At 40.3% G+C, this 18206-nt stretch overlaps 1 protein-coding gene across 5 annotated transcripts in view; it reads right to left on the bottom strand.

Moving 5' to 3' along the window:
• SLC9A6 (solute carrier family 9 member A6) overlaps nt 1-18206 on the bottom strand; it is a 52705-nt gene that overhangs the window by 21157 nt on the left and 13342 nt on the right. For all 5 annotated transcript variants that reach the window (XM_032330341.1, XM_032330337.1, XM_032330339.1 and 2 more), the window contains 9 exons: nt 18087-18164; nt 17722-17798; nt 17303-17415; nt 14249-14354; nt 10553-10694; nt 8370-8475; nt 7992-8080; nt 5067-5180; nt 10-121 (listed from right to left, as the gene is read on the bottom strand). In XM_032330341.1, the coding sequence (XP_032186232.1) occupies nt 10-121; nt 5067-5180; nt 7992-8080; nt 8370-8475; nt 10553-10694; nt 14249-14354; nt 17303-17415; nt 17722-17798; nt 18087-18164 (937 nt within the window). The remainder of the gene's footprint in view (nt 1-9; nt 122-5066; nt 5181-7991; nt 8081-8369; nt 8476-10552; nt 10695-14248; nt 14355-17302; nt 17416-17721; nt 17799-18086; nt 18165-18206) is intronic.

Below are 18206 nucleotides of genomic sequence, written 5' to 3'. Positions count from 1 at the left end.
CCAACTTACCAGCAAACATCATCATGTGCTGAAAATTTGATCCAATCTTACTTCTTCTACCCAAATTAAGTAAGAGGGACAAGGGGTAAATATTAGCCGCTCTTCCCAAGAAAATAGCAATCTAAAATTAATAGGTTAAGGCTAATTTCATTTTACTATTAATATTATCTAGACTACACACTCAAGACGGGGAAAGGCTATCTTCAGCAGCTTAGTCTCTGGGGTGCCTGGGTGGCTCAGTCAGTTAAGCATCTCTGGATTTTTGGCTCAGGTCGTGATCTCTGGGTCATGAGACTGAGCCCTGTGCATGTCCCTCCAACCCCAACCCCACGCTCTCTCTCTCAAATAAATAAATAAAACCTTTTTTAAAAAAAGTTCAGCCTCTAACAGTCTTTTGCTTTTGCTAACAGAGTGCTATCTAATGGAACTTTCTGCCATGACAAAAAATATTCCGTATCTGCCCCCAACACGGTGAGTGTCTGAATGTGACTTGTGTGATGAGGAACTAAACTTTCAGTTTTATTTCATTTAAATTAACTTAAATTTAAATAATTACATATGGCTAACTGGTACCAACTTGGACAGCTCTAACATATAGGAAATTCATTAGATGAATAGAAACATTTTTAAAAGCTGATCTTCTTTGGAATAACTGTAAGATTATTAATGTAATAGGTTAAGTCATCTTAATTTAAGTCAGTGTTGGTGGGAGGGAGAGTAATACTGGCTAAACTTGCCCTTGCTTCCTTAGAACAAACAGACGGGCAGCTCTAACCCCTCCTACCATTGATTTTCCTACTGGCCCAGGTGTGTTCCTCCAAGTCTACCATATCCCCACTGCTTCAAAAGGAAGTCTTAATGGGAATGCAGACTGGTTTGAACTACAAACCAATCCTCATGTCTTTTTGCCCACTTAGCTGTGTAGAGACTCCTGCTTTGCAATTACAATTTTTATGATACAGTCTCCACCCCATTTTCTAAAAGGGATAAAAAGGAGCATTTAAGACACAAAATAAGACAAGGTAGGGGAAGCTGGGGGAGGAGAAAAAACAAACTAGGTGGAGTAAAGTGTGTTGACCGGAGTAACTTTGGAAGTGGACAGAGTCTGTAAGACTACAGGCAAAAGGAACTGCACAAAGGCATCATGGGCTTGTTGGTCAGGTTGTTTCCCATGGGGAGTACTGGTTAACGATTCTGATGCTCCTACGTATGCTGGAACAATTAAAGGAATGGGATGGTGGACCGTGGGAGCCAGATTTCTCACTATTGGAATGGGAATTCGTGGATCATCAAGAGGAGGAGGCCAGGATGATGTGTGTGGTAATGGATTAGAGTTAGAGACATCAGTATGAACTTATGCTTAGATTAATAGCGATATGGATGATTACATACACACATATAGGTATATGTGCATACAGGAGCTAGTACATACATACATCTTTCCTCCCAGTGTCAGCTGAGGGTGCCTAGAAGCCAGGACACCCCAGTAACACTGAACACACTCACAGCTTAGATCTTGGTTTCTAATACCATTCCCCAATAAAAGGAACCAGGGATCCTTGGGAAAATGTTGATTTGACGTTGGAACAGAAAATACACAAGATGAGCATGAAGCATCTTCCCTAGAAAGTAAGGCAGTGCTCAGAAAAAATTTCGAAACACACAACGATGGGAGTGTGCCAAAGGAGCAAAGTACCCACTGAACGAGCTCCTGATGGCCAAAGCTGGAACAGTTTGGGCAACAATATTTTTAAATGTAGTAATGTATTACAATCCGAAGTATAAAATAAATTCCAGTGAGTCCATACTGATATAAATGAAAATAAAACAACAAATGGAGAAGAATAGGTAAGTCCTCCATACAAAGAATTCTAAATAATTTTGTAGATACTCTGTCCTTGAGAAAGTGGAACCTAACTTCCTGCTGTGGATGGTGACTCCCTTCCAAGTGGGACAATAGAGAAAGGGAAAAAAAATGAATGACTTTACAGTGGTGCAACCTGATAAACACTATCTCGGTCAAGTGATGAATGCTAATACCATCATTATTCACATGCTAATGAGTATATGCCCTTGATATAATGTGATGAGAATGGCATCTTACTTCTGCATCTTCCTCCCAAATAATGCACAACCCCAGTCTAATCATGGGGAACACATCAGGAATTCTAGTCGTGACACATTCTGTAGCAGCCCTTCAAAACTATCAAGGACCATCAAAAAGAAGTCTGTGAAACTGTCACAGTCAACTGGGACCTAAGGAGGCATGACAACTAAATGAACTGTGGCATCTTGGATGGGATTTTAGACTAGAAAAAGGCCATTAGGGAAAAACTCTTGAGAATCTGCGTGAAGGACAAGCTTCAGGTAACGATAATGTGTCAATACTGGTTCATTAATTGTGATGAGTGTACCATGCTAACGTGAGAAGTTAGTAACAGGGGAACCTGGCTATGGGGTATAGAAGAACCTTCTATATTATCTTCACAATTTTTCTTTATTTCTAAAACTAGTCTAGAATGCAAAGGTTATCAAAAATAGTGAGTCCCTATAAAAAGAAAGAAAAGAAAAAAAAAAGAACAACAAAACATGGGCCAATGTGGCAGTGACTGCTAGTTATATCCCCAGTATATATCCCTCCTTTCCTCTCTAGCAGCAGAACCTCCTCACTTTCACCTCTAATTTTCATCTGCATACACAGTCACCTAGATAAAGAACAGAATTCCCAGCTTCTCCTGCAGGTATGTGTAACCCAATGGATGTTAAGTGGAAGTGATGTGTGGCTATTCTGGATCATGTCCTTAAAGGGATTGGCAGACACAGGGGAGAGCCATGCTGGCCCCTAAGAAGAAGGGCAACTCCTGAAGGATGGTTGCAAGAAGGCTGCTTGGGTCCCTGAGCTGCCACACTAGTTCAGACTTTGACACAAGAAAAAAAGAAACGTCTATCTTGTTTAAACCTTGGTTAATTTGGGTCCTTGTCACATAGCATCAAGCCTATATCCTAACTAATAGAGCTGGCAAGAGGACAACTCTTTCCTGCTAAAAGTCAATATTCCTGGTAGGCTTTTGCATTGAGGAACCTGAATTCCTGACAGACTCAACATATAGAGAATATTTAGCCTCATTTCTGGGTAAGTATAGTAGATCAAGCCAGTTGACAGCTCCAAAGTTTCTCAAAGACTAGCGGGACACGAAGGGACTGATCTCATGGGAGTCTTCAGCTAGGGTTCTTCTCTTATTAATAGGGTTTTCTCTTTTTTTGCCTGAAGTTCATTCCCAGAAGACTGAAACACGACAGGATGGCATTTCAGTAATACCTTATTTTCTAATAGAGATCCTACTTAGAGTTGTAATTTTAAAAATATTCCTGGTACTCTCTTTGGCAGAAACTTCATTCGGAAGTAGTTTTTAAAAAATATTCCTTTTGGAAACTAATTCAAATATCCCCCTCTCTAATCACACTCTCTGCTTCCATGCCTCACATTTATCTATCCCCCTTGGATCGCTCCCCCACCTCCATCTCCCTGGGACCTCCCATCCAAAGAACCCTCAACTCTTCCCTCAAACAACCAGTCCTCTCCCTTCCTCACTTCGTTTCTCAGCCACATCTTAGTAACACTCTTCCTGGTACCCTATACTCATCCGCCCCTCTCTGCATTTTCACAGCACTCACTTGATTAAACCCCAAACCTCGAAGGACCCATCTCTCTCTCTCTTCTCCATGCTTCCAGCCAAGTACTCCTGGGCAAAGTAGTACCGCAGGGCAGACCGATTCTGCTGTTCGCACCTATTCCTCAAACTCAAAAGCATCCTTAGTACTGCTCGGCAATTCTACTGCATTTCTTCAGTCAACTCACTCACTCGCTTGCCCACGCTCTCTACGTGTATTTCTAAACCCTCTCCTCAAAACTCCGATCACCTGTGGGAGCCAGCCTCCAAGAGGGTCCCCTAGTGTTCACACCTTCGTATAGTCCCTGCGTACACTTACCAGCGGCCATCAGTGTGACCAATACAATGTGGACGAAGGGATGACAGTCACTTCTGAGATTAGGTTATAAAAGGCACATCAGCTTCCATCTTCATGCTCTCTCAGCTCGCTCCCTCTGGGCAAAGTTATGCTGTGAGCTGCCCCATGAGGAGGTCCCCTGGAGAAAGGCCTCTGGCTAAAGGCCATGTGAGTGAGATGGGGAGGATCCTCCAAGCCTCAGACAAGTCCCGAGAGAGGAGAGCCCGAGTCCAGAACTCGACTGCAACCTCAGGAGACAGCCTTGTGCCAGAACCCAGCTAAGCTGTTCCTGGATTCCTGACCCTCAGAAACTGTGTGAGGTAACTGGTGCTTGTTGTTTTAAGCTATTACATTTTAGGGTGCTTTGTTATACAATAGAAAACTGATAGGCCACCTGCTCTTCCCTCCCTCTCAGCAGATGCTCTCACCTCCTACTTTACAGATAAAAATAGAAGCCATCAGACAGGAACTCTACCTTACAGGTGTGTACCTGCATCTTGACATTCCCTGTCCTCTCCTGCAACAATGGCAGAGCCATGCCTCCTCCCGCTGGACGCTTACCCTTCCCCACACGTGTTAGATTCCATTTTCTCCTGTCTTCTCCCAAGGCTGGCACTACTGAGTGCTTGCTTTCATGTGCTCAGCTTCTCCATTCGACTGGTTTTTAAAGCCAGAGCCAGAGACAGAGGAAAGCAGCCCCCTTCAGCCTTTCACCATCCTGCAGCCACTGCCCCACGGCGCAGACTGCAAACTCTTTCCCAGGATCTGCGCTCTCTCTTCCCTTCAGCGACAAAGGACTAACAGTTTTATTTTGGGGGACTGCTGGAATGGTTGGAGACCTTTTTCTGCCATCTCAACCCGTGTTACTTGTGCAATAAACAAGATGAAAAGAGAATAGAATACATAGAATAGGAAAAAGAGGTGCAATTCTTCCTTTGTTTTACTCAGAGGAAAATTTTATATATTTAAATGTATTCTTATCAACCACCTCTCCAGAACACACGTGTGAATCTCAACCGAAAAGAGGTTTTCAAAATAGAACACATAATAAAGGATACAAATGCGCCCACTACAAATGTTGGGTTAAAGACATGGTTCTGGAAGGTGAACAGTGTCAGTCCCATGTAGGAGAAGATGAAATTCTCTGCCAAGAAATTGAGAAGCTCAAACAACTGAAACGAAATTTTGAAAGGTTAGTCCAGTAAATACATTAAGTTATGTAATTTGAAAACAACGAGTATCACTAAGATAACAATGTAGACACTTCACATATGTAAAGCTCATGTATAGCCCTCAAACAGGTGCTTCAGAGGGGAAAAAATGTAGGGATGACATTTCTAGTCCCACAGATAAAGCCAGAAATGTTGCCCCCGCACGTCCCCCCATCATTTCCTTTGTCAATCCCCAAGTTTAGTCATTGTCTTCCACCTCCTCCTCCAAAACCTGTCATGTTTCCTATGGGGATGTTCCTTGTCCCTGCCCCTGGCTTAGTCTAAAGCTTTCAGCAAGCTCAAATCCTAATTACTGCAAAGGGCCCCTAACTGTATCCTGCTGCCCCCATCCCACAGCCTCATCCGCTGAGTCTCTCCGGATACGGTAGTTGGAAGACACCTCCCTCTTCTAGGCTGGAAGATGCAGTTCAAATTCTTTTCTCTTGGCACTGAACGCTTCGTGACAACTTCTGTATCACTGCCTTGTGTGATTTCACTTTTCACGTGGGTCTTAGACCTTGTTTAGGGAGCAGGGGCTTGCGGGTTATAGCCCTGTGCTCCTCCCCTCCCCGGCTGCCTGAGTGCCCCGCCGTTCACACCATTGCCCAGGCAAGTGTTACTGACCCAGCAGCGAGCTGAGACTTGCGACTTGACTTGCCGCATGAATGAATCCCAGGCCCTGTGTAAGCCAGCATCCGTCCATCTGTCACAGTTATCTACCACTGCTCATTCACACGAGCCTCTGCCCCACTAAACAGGGTAGTGGTTAAGTAACAACAGGTGCCCAGGGGTCAAAATGCCTTAGCTTGAAGCCTGTTTTTCCTACTTGCTGGCTGTGTGGCTTTGGGCAGGTTAAACTTTTTAAACCGGGCTTGCCTCATTCTTAAAAAACAGAAATTAAAAATGGAAATAAGTAAGTACATACTTAATTTACTTTAAATGACTTAATATGCTATAATTATACTTATTTGTTTAAGCATAATAGCTAAGCTTTATCTGGTTTTTACTATATGCCTGATACTATGCTAAGGACTTTACAAGCATTATCTCGTTTTAATCTTACAACTCCATGAGGTAAGTACTATCGTGATCCTCATTTTAAAGATAACAACACTGAAGAACAGACAAGTTATGTAACTTGCCCCTGGTCACACAGCCAGCAAGCAGTGGAACCAGGATTTGGAACAACACAGATTCTCTGCTTTGAACCACAATACCAAGGGCTGGCAAAATTTTCCTATGAAGGATCAGAGAGAGAGTAAATACTTGAGGCTCTGTGGGCCACATGGTCCCTGTCATAGTCACTCAATTCTACCAACGTAGCACAAAAGCAACCACAGACTACATGTTAAAAAAAAACAAACAAACAAACGAGTGTGGCAGTATGCCAATAAAACTACTAATGGACACTGCAGTCTGAATTTCAAAGAATTTTCCTGTGTCACAAAATCATCTTCTTTTGTTTCCAACCATTTAAAAATGTCAGCATCATCATCATCAGCCCGCAGACCTTACCAGGAGGTCTGGCTGCTGTCTGCCAATCCCTGTGTCATACTTTGCAGCTTTCCATTCGCTGACGCTAGCTACCTTTTCGTTCCTGCCTTTACCAGTACTGTTTCCCCACAGCTTCTTTTCTTATCCTTTCTCTATGCTTTTCTGAATCCTTCCAATCTTTCTAGGTATACCATTTCTTCGATGATAGTTTTCCAGCCTCCGCAAGCCTCAAACCATTTCCCCACTTCTCTGACCTCTTGTATGGCAAATCATTTGAAACATGTTATCTAAAAGTTCCATTAGTCTGGGTTTTTCTAATGTTATACAAGCTTCAAATCACCAACAAGACCAAAAGACCTTTTTTTTTTTTAAATTCCCCACTCCACTGTCTAGAAAAATACCAAAAACCCCAGCTGATTTTCTTCTCTACACTTAGTACAGTAAATTAATTCATAAAAGGGATTTGTAGCCTCAGCGTATATGCTTGGGGGAAAAAAAGTCTAACTCTTTTGAAGAGTTAGGAAAAAGCACAGGTCACATACTCAATTTGTATCCCCAGAAGAAAGAAGAAAAGAATAAGGACATTTGCTCCCACTTGAGCGGGAGTCCTTTCCAGGCTAATCTCACTGTGTTCTAGTCATTTGGCAAAACTGGAGGCATCTAATCATAATCAAGTATGCATTTAGTTCTATTCCAGACATTTCCTATCATTCATTCATTTGTCCCAAACGCCCCATGAGACTAGGAAATGCTATGCCTATTTCCTCTGTAAGTCCCTTCAGGTTCCCTGCACACCCGATCACTTGGCACCATGTGAAACCCAACCACGGGTGTAGCTGACATTCCTGGAAACAGAGCAGCTGCGAGGTGCCCATGGGAGGTCGATCATCTCCATGTCACCCAGCAGCAGAGCCAGTCAAATCAGAAATGTATCTTGTTTCTATCACTCAGCGGTCCTTCTAGGCAGACCTGAGTGAACTTCCAAAACGTTCCTCTTAAAAGCAATTTGATTAGGAAAACAAGGAAGGGAAGCCAAGTGATCACCGGAGCCACAGTAATAATGGCCCCTAGCTATTCTGATGAACTATCTCTACCTTAAATGCTGCCACCCTTCCAGCTGCCAACCCCATCTATCTTTGGAATCAAAGGAAGAGGAGCTGAAACGAGTGGACATCATTTGGAACCAACCAAAGATGGTTTTTCAGTAAAGACAGACTTTGGTTTTGCTGCCAAGGAGGAAACATTTATTCACAAACTATAATTATAAGCTTCTCTTACCTGTTTAGTTCTATGCTGAGACTCGGTGGACAGATTATTGTAGGTATAATGGGCCTGTGTGATGCCACAGAACAACACTGCAACCACACCTATAAAGACAACAAGTTCCAAGTTCACATCAAAGGAGACTTCCCGACTTTCATACCAAGGCTTGTATTTTACAGAAGATCATATGCTTAGTGTTGAAATTTCCAGTTGTGACTTACTTTAAGAGGAACCACTTCCATTAAAAATCTTTTTTTATATTCTAAGTGACAGCACAAATCCCAATGCTAACAAGTATGTTCAAATGGTAGAGGATGTGTCCACGAGTGGAAGCAATGACTAGCAAAGTCACTCCCTGTGAAGGCTGACGATCAAAAGGAGAAAGGATCCTACCTGTGAAGCCCCATGCTTCAGCCAAGAGGAAGGTACTCCAGGACATCAAGAAGAACAAGCCTGTCTCCAACAGCTGGAACTCCCGTAATTTGGTGAACTTTGTCACGTAAGACTGTCAAGGTTGGTAACAAGATCTCATAATACACAAGTAAGACTACAAAAAATAAGTTGAGGCAAGGCAACCATGATAGGGCAAGAGGGGTTCTTCAATCTAACACAAGACACAGAATAAGGAGGCACCAAAGTGAAAGACTTCTTAAAAGGAGTGTTGTACCAAGGAGTCTGCAGTCTCTGCTTCCATGAGGAAGTCACATAGTTTTGTCAGTCCAATTGTTTTATGGGTATCACATGCCTTGCTGGAAACCACATCATAAAGGACAGTCAGAAAGGCGAGCAACAGATCAGATACACGACAGGCCCCCTCTGACTATTAATCTGCAACTCAAAGCAAGACAGCTTCCCTAATTATAGCAATTTTCAATTACTAAGAACATGGCATTTCCATGAGATTTCATGTTTACTTGATCCCCTAGCACCTCCGTGATGTAGAGCATTCCATGATGAAGAAACTGAGGCATGCCACTCACTTATATGAATCTAAAAATTATTTGTTAGTCGACCGGGGAAGGGCCTGTGCAGACCTGTGACAAATCTCAAGACGGAATCTACGTCTGCTTCAAAAAATGTGTACCACAGCAGAAAGATGAACAAGATACACTCCCTCCCCTCAAGGAGACGGCAAGGGGACAGCGGTATGATTTGTCCTGGTTCCTCCTTCAGAAGTTTGTACTGTCTATTTGTGCCTCAGTTCACCTATAAAAAGCTGTAAGACAAGTCTCTTCCAGCACAAGGCTGAAGGAGAGCACACTTAACAGATCCTTGAAAAAAAGTATTTGATGTTATTACTTTCTTTAAAGATCTTACTTTTAAGTGATCTCTGCACTCAACGTAGGGCTCGAACTCACAACCCTGAGGTCATGAGTCACATATTCTACTGACTGAGCCAGTCAGGTGCCCCCAAAAGTATTTGTTTTACATGAAAATATCTTAAGACATTTTAGAGTTGGAAGCTCTTTAGAGACCATCTAGTCCCACTCATCTTTCCTGCTGTCCCCACCTGCCACCTTCCTACACTGAGGGCCCACAGGTGAAGGGCCAGTGCTCCCATACTGGAAGCTCCAGGAAGGCAGAGGCCATGTCTGTCTTGCCCATCTTTGATGCCCAGAGCATAGCAACTCGCACGCAGCAGGCAATCAAGGAGTGCTTTCTGAATGAGCACAAGAATGACTTGCCCAACATTTCTAATAGCAAATCAGTGGCAGTGCCAAGGACTCTAGAACTGAAGGTTAAAACCATTGAGAGCAGAGATGAACTCCCGTCTGTCCAAACCCAGGAAGCTGATTTTGTTCAATTGACATTATGGTCATACATTTCCTATTTGTCCCACTCAACCAAGAGCAAATGAACAGCAGTGCAGAATACCCAGAGGCTCAGTGAAATATGTTTACCTTTATATCAATTTAGCCAAAGCCTTAAAATTCACTCCCAGAGAGTCACTGTGTCTAATTAGACTCTGGTAGTGAAAGTTGGAGAGCATGGAGCCCAATGCAAAATAAGGAAATTCCTTTATTTATTGGTAAAGATGATTACATAATGTTTTCAAACCAAGTCCTTGATTATAAGGTTAATAATTATAACACAATGGGGTCACCTGGGTGGATGTCAGGTAAGCACCCAACCCTTGGTTTCAGCTCAGGTCACAATCTCATGGATCCCGGGACTGAGCCCCACACTGGGCTCCACACTTCGTGGGGAGTCTGCTTGAAGATTCTCTCCCTCTGCCCTGCCCCCTCCACTCTCTCTCTCTCTGAAATAAATAAATAGGGGCACCCGGGTGGCTCAGTCAGTTAAGAGTCTGCCTTCGGCTCAGATCATAACCTCAGGGCCCTGGGATGGAGCTCTGCGTCAGGCTCCCTGCTCAGTGGCGAGTCCGCTTCTCCCTCTCCCTCTGCCTGTTGCTCCACACTGCTCATGCTCCTCTCTCATGCTGTCTCTTTCTCAAATAAATAAAATCTTAAAAAAAATAATTGTAACCACAACACCAATTATGGAGCAGGAGAGACCATGGAATATAGTATTCAACCACTTTTTCAGTTAACAAGGAAAGATTAACAAAAGGATATTAAAGCGGTTACCACCCCAGTAGCAGCACCCATTGCGAAAGAGCCACTGAAGATCCCAAGGAAAATCCCAATAGACTTGAACATGGCTGTGACATCAAAGGTGTGGCTGTTGTCTCCAGCTGGCTGGTATGCCACTATTGAGCTACAAAAAAGAGATCGTTTTTACTTCTAGAAGCAACTTTTACTTCAAAAACTATCTTAAAAATAATAAATAAATACATTCTCTAGAGTCGTAGAGCTCAAAAGATGAAATCAGGGCCGGAGGAGGGTACGGGGGAAAGGGGACAAAAACCTTTGATTTGAATGGGCAAAATAAGGACAAAAGGTTACCAAAACACCCTGTGGTGGGTCCAGCTAGCAAGAAAATTCAGCTTTTACTTTAAATGACAATTTCGGGAGATTGAATGTTTTAAGGTCTTCTATGTGAAGTTGGACTGAGCCTTTTTCTCCAGTGTCAAGACACTGCAGTACTATTCTTCTATGACTCTGTTCAAGACTTCCTAGCACTGAATGCCTACAAGCCCTAACATACTAATGTGAACAAACTAATGAAAAATTCCACTTGTTTTCAGCAGAGGCATAAGAATATAAAGAATACTGCTCAATACTCAACCTGGTCACATTTTGTTTTTCCTATGGGAAAAAAAAGATGACTGAAGTACCCTTTCAACTTTTAGAATACCAGAATGGGCCCAATGCCTAACATCTATTCACTCACTGAAATAGACTTTTATAGGGAAAAGGGCTTGAAAGTCCATCCAAGGAATTAGAATCCACTCAGCTTACTCAGCTGGATCTCTACCTCAAACTTTTGAAAGAAAGTCACTCTGCAAGTGGCCAAGACACACAATTACAGGAGACACTCTCCATCTTGAACTTACAAGTCCAAACCTGGTCTAAAATGCTTCTTTTAAAATGGTCACCCTGGGAAAGAGAAGTGGCTGAGAAGATCACTGTTGCCAGCAGGTGTCTGGCAAGAGTGCCTACCATTAGTAAATCCGTTCTCATCTCAGTTAATTGACATATCAGTGTTTTTATAAAAAGTGGACTCAAAGACATCATACAAGTCATGTCAAAGAAAAGAAGAAGAAAAAAATACATTCCCAGGAATATAATGAATTTTCCCTGTGGTTACTGCAATACCTTTTAAGGTTCAGGCTGAAAATGGGCTTGCTATACATATACACCAAGTTTTTTTTCATACCTCCACAGTTAAGTTAAAAAAATTATTTTAATAAATATGAAATGGCTTCTAATGTCATGCTATCTTATCTATACATAAAGGGTCCCACCATTTTTTATGATTTTTAAGACGTCAAGAATGGTCCAAATGGATATAACCATTTGTTTAACCATTTCCCTACTGCTAGACATGTAAAACTCGCTTCTAATATTTTTGCTACCATAATAAACATGTGAAAGAGCGTTTTTGCATTTTTTCCAAATTTTGGACTAGTTCCCTGTGCTATATTCCTGGAACCTGGGTATTACTATACCTATGGCTCCTTTTACATGTAGTGCAACTGCTTTCAAATAGACCTATATTACATTTTTGGAGGGAAATAGGACTGTATCTCTCAATTTTTTACTGATCACAACCATTGGCCTAGAAATTCAACTTCTAAAAATCATACAGAAAAGCTCACAAGAATTCACAGAGATTTACACATAAATATGTTCACTGCAGTGCCATTCACAATAAAACAATATTAGAAAACATTGAACATTAAACGGTAAGGGACAGGAGAGGTAAATTTGTGGTGTATCATACAAAGGGATGGTAGAAGTATTAACATAGTAAAATGTCCAAATGAGAAAAGCAAGTTACAGAAGAGTATGTTTAGTACTATGCCTTTTTTGTTTAAAAATTATTAATATAGGGGTTGGGGAATGGGGTAACTGGGTGATGGGCATTAAGGAGGCCACTTGATACAATGAGCACTGGGTGTTATATGCAACTGATGAATCACTGAACTCTACTTCTGAAACTAATAATACATATGTTAATTAATTGAATTTAAATGAAACAAAATTAAATTTAAAAATAAAATAAAATTGGTATATTTTTTAATTGTGAAAATTAATATATTTATATGTATGTTAATATCCTAACGAAAAGGCCTAAATGAAAATCTTAATAGTGGTTATCTGAGAGCTAAAATTTCAGGAATGTTCTACTTTCTACATCAAATACTTTTGAGACTGTTATAAACGTATTAATTTTATTATCATAAATAATGACAAAGAGGTAGAGTGCAAAAGAGTAGATGATACCAACTGCAATGTTAAGAATGTACAAGTGAGCTTGGTTAAAACACCAGGGTGTCTCAGTTCTGGCACTATTGGTATTTGGGGTCAGGTAATTATTTGTTGGGTGGTGGATGCTGTCCTGTAAAGGCAACTGTCTACAGGGCTAGATATTTGCTTAGTAGGAGTGGGTTGGCAGGACTGAGTCCCTCTAAGGTTCACACTCATTTTTTCACCAGCAAACACCTTCTGCTAACATGTATAGTAACTTCCATAAGTAGATTAAAGTCTTAAAGTATCATTTCAGTAATTGTCTTACCGCTTCTAAAAATTAAACATTTCTGCAATGCTTACGTTAAATATGAGAAATACAAATTAAACTACCATGAGATATTGTTCAATCATCAAAGTGGCAAAAAAGTAAAAGTCTGACAAATATTCTGTTGGGGAAGCTATGCGGAAACAGACACTCCCATAATTCAGTGGTTAAAGTGCAAAATGGCATAATCTCTTTGACAGGCAATGTAGCAATGTCTACCAAATTACAAATGTATTTACTCTTGAACATACTAATTTCACTTCTGGAAAATTATCCAACGAATATACCTATGCATGTATAAAACAGGTGAGGTCAAGGTTAATCACTGTAGCATCGTTTGGGATAGCAAAGGACTAAAAACTCTTTAATGCTTCCAGCAATGGGAGACTGAGTAAACCAACTTTAACAGTTCATAGTACAGCACACAGGGTAGGTACTCTGTAGCTGCAAACCAAGAATGAGAAAACTTTCTGCTTCAACATGGAGAGAGCTCCAGGATATAGTTATGTGAGAGAAAGCTAGGCATAGTCTATATTTAGCATCTACTTTTAAAATAAGAAATAAGAGGCAAATGAGAATATTTATTCATATGTGTGGTTGCATTTGGTTGAAGAAATATGAGGATACACAAGAAACTAATCAAAATGGTTACATACAAGGGGCTGGGGGAACAGGAGGATGAGAACGGGAGTAAGAACATGACTTTTCTATGTTATATCTCTATACATTTTTGATTTTTGAACCATGTAAATATTTTATGTGTTCCAAAAATTTAATTAAAAAAGATGTTCACATTATCATGTTAAAATAGAATAAAAAATTATATACACACCACAGTCACAACTGTGTAAAAACAGCACTCCTCATGCATAGAAAACAAGAATAAAAGGCATTGCCTTGAATCTTTAAAGTAATTGTCTTTAGGTGTGAGCAGGATATACCATTTTTTCTTCCCCCCACTTTCCATGTTGTCTGTAAGTATGTATTTCTTTATGAGGGAAAAAAAAAAAACCAATGCCTCAGTCTTTCAAACATCTGCATTTGTAATGTACTTCATTCAATAAGCGACTTTCGGTTCCTAGTACCCCAATATTCAAAATATAGAAGATAACAAGAAAACAAACACTTACGAAGACAGCACTATGGCAACAGCATCGTTGAGGACACTCTCCCCAAAAAGAAGTGCATAGAGTTCAACATCCACTTGAAGCTCGTGGAATATGGCAAGGACAGTCACTAGCATGCAGAGAGAGTCAGAGAAGTATTTAGACATTACAAATGTAACACAGTCCCCTTCATAGATGATTATGATGGCTACTTAGAAATTCATCTCTTCCTCCTAGGATCTGATCCCAACAAATTCTCTTACCATATTAAAGATTCAGTATGTTCCTGTCAATACTGCTCTTTTTCCTAACTGTGTACCACAATATTTCCTTTATCTTACAAACAGCTGAAATTAACCCTGGAGGACTGAGCTGACCTACACGTTTCATGCAAACGCTAATCATCTTTGTCTTGCACATTTCTCTTCCATAAAGAATATATACAGAACTTCTTACAGACCAGGTGATCATTAATCTGATGAAGAAGGGTTACTATGAAAAGCATCTCTTGCTGCTAACTTCATTTTCTCCTTGGAGACTTACAACTTCTTTCTATTTGACTTGCAAATTTCAGGCACATGCTTTAGTTTAGCAAAGACAGTAGGAAATGAAAACACAAGTATGGTTTTTGGCTGAGATGAAATTTATGACCGGGATTACAGCTGTTATATTTAACTTAAGAAGAAGTCAATGACCAGACTATAACCTGAGAAGATTAAAAAACAAAACAAAACAAAACCTTCTTCTAGGCAACAATTCCATGAGAATTCTTAGAAAATCAGATGAGCTGAAGTTGTACTATAACTTTAGTTGCTGAGTCACATACAGCTCACTCACTAAACAAACCCAAGCAGACATGAAAGATTATTCTAATCAGAGATGGGAAAGCCCCTTCACACGCCAACCAACGAAACAGGAAACTTGCATTTTAAAAGATGTAGTTTCTACCGCAAAGCATTTCATTTGGAATATACTGACACAAAAGCTTACTGAGAAAAGGAGAGCAAAAGCAGTGCTGAAGAATTTTGCAAAGAGAACCCATGGCTCACCCTTCTATTGCAAATAACAGAATTATTATAGGGGCAAATGCCTATATAACTCAGAAGAAATGTTAACTGTCCAGTTTAATATGAACAGCACACTTTTACTTGAGCCATTCGGGAAATACCTCTACCAACACAAGACCAGAAGGTTGAATTAATGTAGCCAGTCCAGTTGACTTAGATTTCTCATAGATGTTGAAAAGCCAAGGGCTTTGCTTCTCAGCAAAAGGACGCAGAAAATCGAGACTACTGCCTCCTTGCAAAAACCATTTTCTCTTCATACAGATAATGGGAGCAGCTCTAAATAGTAAGGGGATAGCACTGATGGTCTTGAAAGGAGCACTTTGATTTTCGGTCTTAAAAACGCTGAACTAAAAAACTAAAAAAAAAAAATAAAAAAAAATAAAAAAAAAATAAAAATGCTGAACTATATAAATGCCTCTGTAAAATGCCCTCTGAGTTTTATAAAATCATCTCATATAGAGTAGAGAACATATTTTCCTACTTCCTATATATAACGCCCTGTGCTATCAGATTTAACACAGGAATTCAGAGATAAGCTTATTATCCTACCTTTAATTGTGCTGCATGACAGTTAAAGAAGATGATTAACTTACAAGGGCAAAAAGTGAAACAGAACAAATCTCTGCTGAGGTCCTAAAGCCCAGTGAAAGAAACCTTGTATCCTTAGTTCAAAAACTCCAGTCTTTGGTCCCATCACTAGGTCTTCAGCCTCTATCTTCTCTAAGTTGCTACCATGAAGTAACTGTGAGGCTCATCAATACTGTATTAGGAAAATTACCACCTAACTCCATAGAATGGTATTCATTCTCCAGCTGTGTTCATATCAGAACTATTTCAGGGGTGCCTGGGTGGCTCAGGCCATTAAGCATTCAACTTTGGTTTTGGCTCAGGTCATAGTCTCGGGATTCTGAGATTAAGCCCCTCATGGGGCTCTGTGCTCACTGCAGAGTCTGCCTGAGATTCTCTCTCCCTACACCCCCACCCCCCAGTTGCTTGTATGAATGCTCTCTCTCTAAAGCATTCTTTTTTTCAAGATTTCATTTATCTGAAAGACAGAGAGAGAGAGAGAGGGGGCGCACAAGCAGGGAGAGAGGGAGAGGGAACAGTCTCCCTGCTGAGCAGGGAGCCCGACAGGGGTCTTGATCCCATGACCCTGGAATCAGGACCCAAGCGAAAGGCAGACACTTAACCAACTGAGCCACTCAGGCACCCCAGCGCTCTCTCTCTAAAATACATAAATAAAACCTTAAAAAACTATATCATAACCATAAAGCTGATTTTATAAAAACAATTCTTTAATGTATAATAAGGCCTACCAATGATGCTAAGTCACACTAATGGTAGCACAACTGCCTTCTAATGATCATATAAAAACTATTTTTCTTATTCTTACATGCAGATAGCTGAATATAAACAGGAGGTTTTTAGGGAACTGGTCTTCTAAATGCATGAAAGGAAGTGTACCACTATTACCCATTTTAACTAATCTAGTTCATATTCTCCAAATACCCAATTACTAAAGATAGACACCAACCTGAATTTCTGAAGAAAAGGCCTTAGAGCCATTGTCTAAACAGCATCAAGCTGAGGACCAGTAATGGCAAATGTAAGGAATAAAATAAATAAAATAAAATAAAATAAAATAGGGTGCTTAAGCCAAAAGGACCCATGAATTTTGTTTTTTCCTCTATAATTGGAAGTACAGTACTATGGGAATTTATGAATTCTACACCCAAAGGAAGGACTGCACATATGTGCTTTTGCTAGCAAAATGCTGTACTGGGGCGCCTGGGTGGCTCAGTGGGTTAAGCCTCTGCTTCGGCTCAGGTCATGGTCTCAGGGTCCTGGGATCGAGCCCTGCATCAGGCTCTCTGCTCAGTGGGGAGCTGGCTTCCTCCTCTCTCTCTGCCTTCCTCTGCCTACTTGTGACCTCTCTCTGTCAAATAAATTTAAAAAAATCTTTAAAATGCTGTACTTTAAGTTCTGAAGCTCTGCTCTCATGGACACATACCTGGGTCAGTTGCTGATACAATGGCACCAAACAGCAGACAGTCTGTAAAGTAAAAATCTCCCGCAAGCTGTCCAGTTACTTTCATCAGTGTGACACAGCCATACATTATTGACCTGCTCAATAAACACATTTCTACTTTAGAAAAAATCAGCAACTGTTAAAGAAGTCAGAATTTTATAAGAATAAGAGGAGTCTAATGTAGTACTTTGTGACTAATCCCAAATTTAACTCATTTCATTTAAATATGGTAATATCTTGTCCTTAAGGAGAATTCAAACAACTTATTATCTACGTGAACACATTTTATTGAAAAAGGTCCTTAGGCACACTCAGGAATACAATACTACATAAATCAAATTTGCATTATTTAAAAAGTATAATTTGAAGGATAAAAAGTGTTTTAATTTTCAAGTACTTACCCAATTACAAAACAAGAAATTGCTGTTCCAAGAAAAGCATATGCTAGGATTGACCCAAGGTTTCGAAAGAAATGTCTCTAACAAAAAAAAAAAAAAAAAAAGAAAGAAAAAGTTACAGTGTGTTAGAATACTTACTGATTATTTAGAAAAGAAAAGGCGTTCTATTCTAGTGTGCCTTGCTAATATTCAATGCATTATTCATTAAAGGAAATAAGAGAAATAATTTTTGTACAGGCATAAATTTCAGCAAGGAGAGGAGAAGGGAGGGAAAGCTGGAAAGAACTGCCTGTTTCTGAAGTGTCAGACATGATAAAGTCCACGGAGTTTAAAGTTGTTTAAAATATATGAAATATACAAGCACTTACTCTTTTCAGACTATATCCTGCATAAAATATGATAGGAGGAAGTAATATGTTGAAAAATACTTCTGGATCAAAGGTAACCTGTTAAAATAAAGAGTTCTTTTAGATGAATTCCCTTAGAAG

The sequence above is a fragment of the Mustela erminea genome, chromosome X (genome assembly GCF_009829155.1).
Source record: "Mustela erminea isolate mMusErm1 chromosome X, mMusErm1.Pri, whole genome shotgun sequence".
NCBI lineage: Eukaryota > Metazoa > Chordata > Mammalia > Carnivora > Mustelidae > Mustela > Mustela erminea.
Note: the sequence above shows the minus strand (reverse complement) of the source record. Positions and strands in the feature narration are given on the sequence as shown.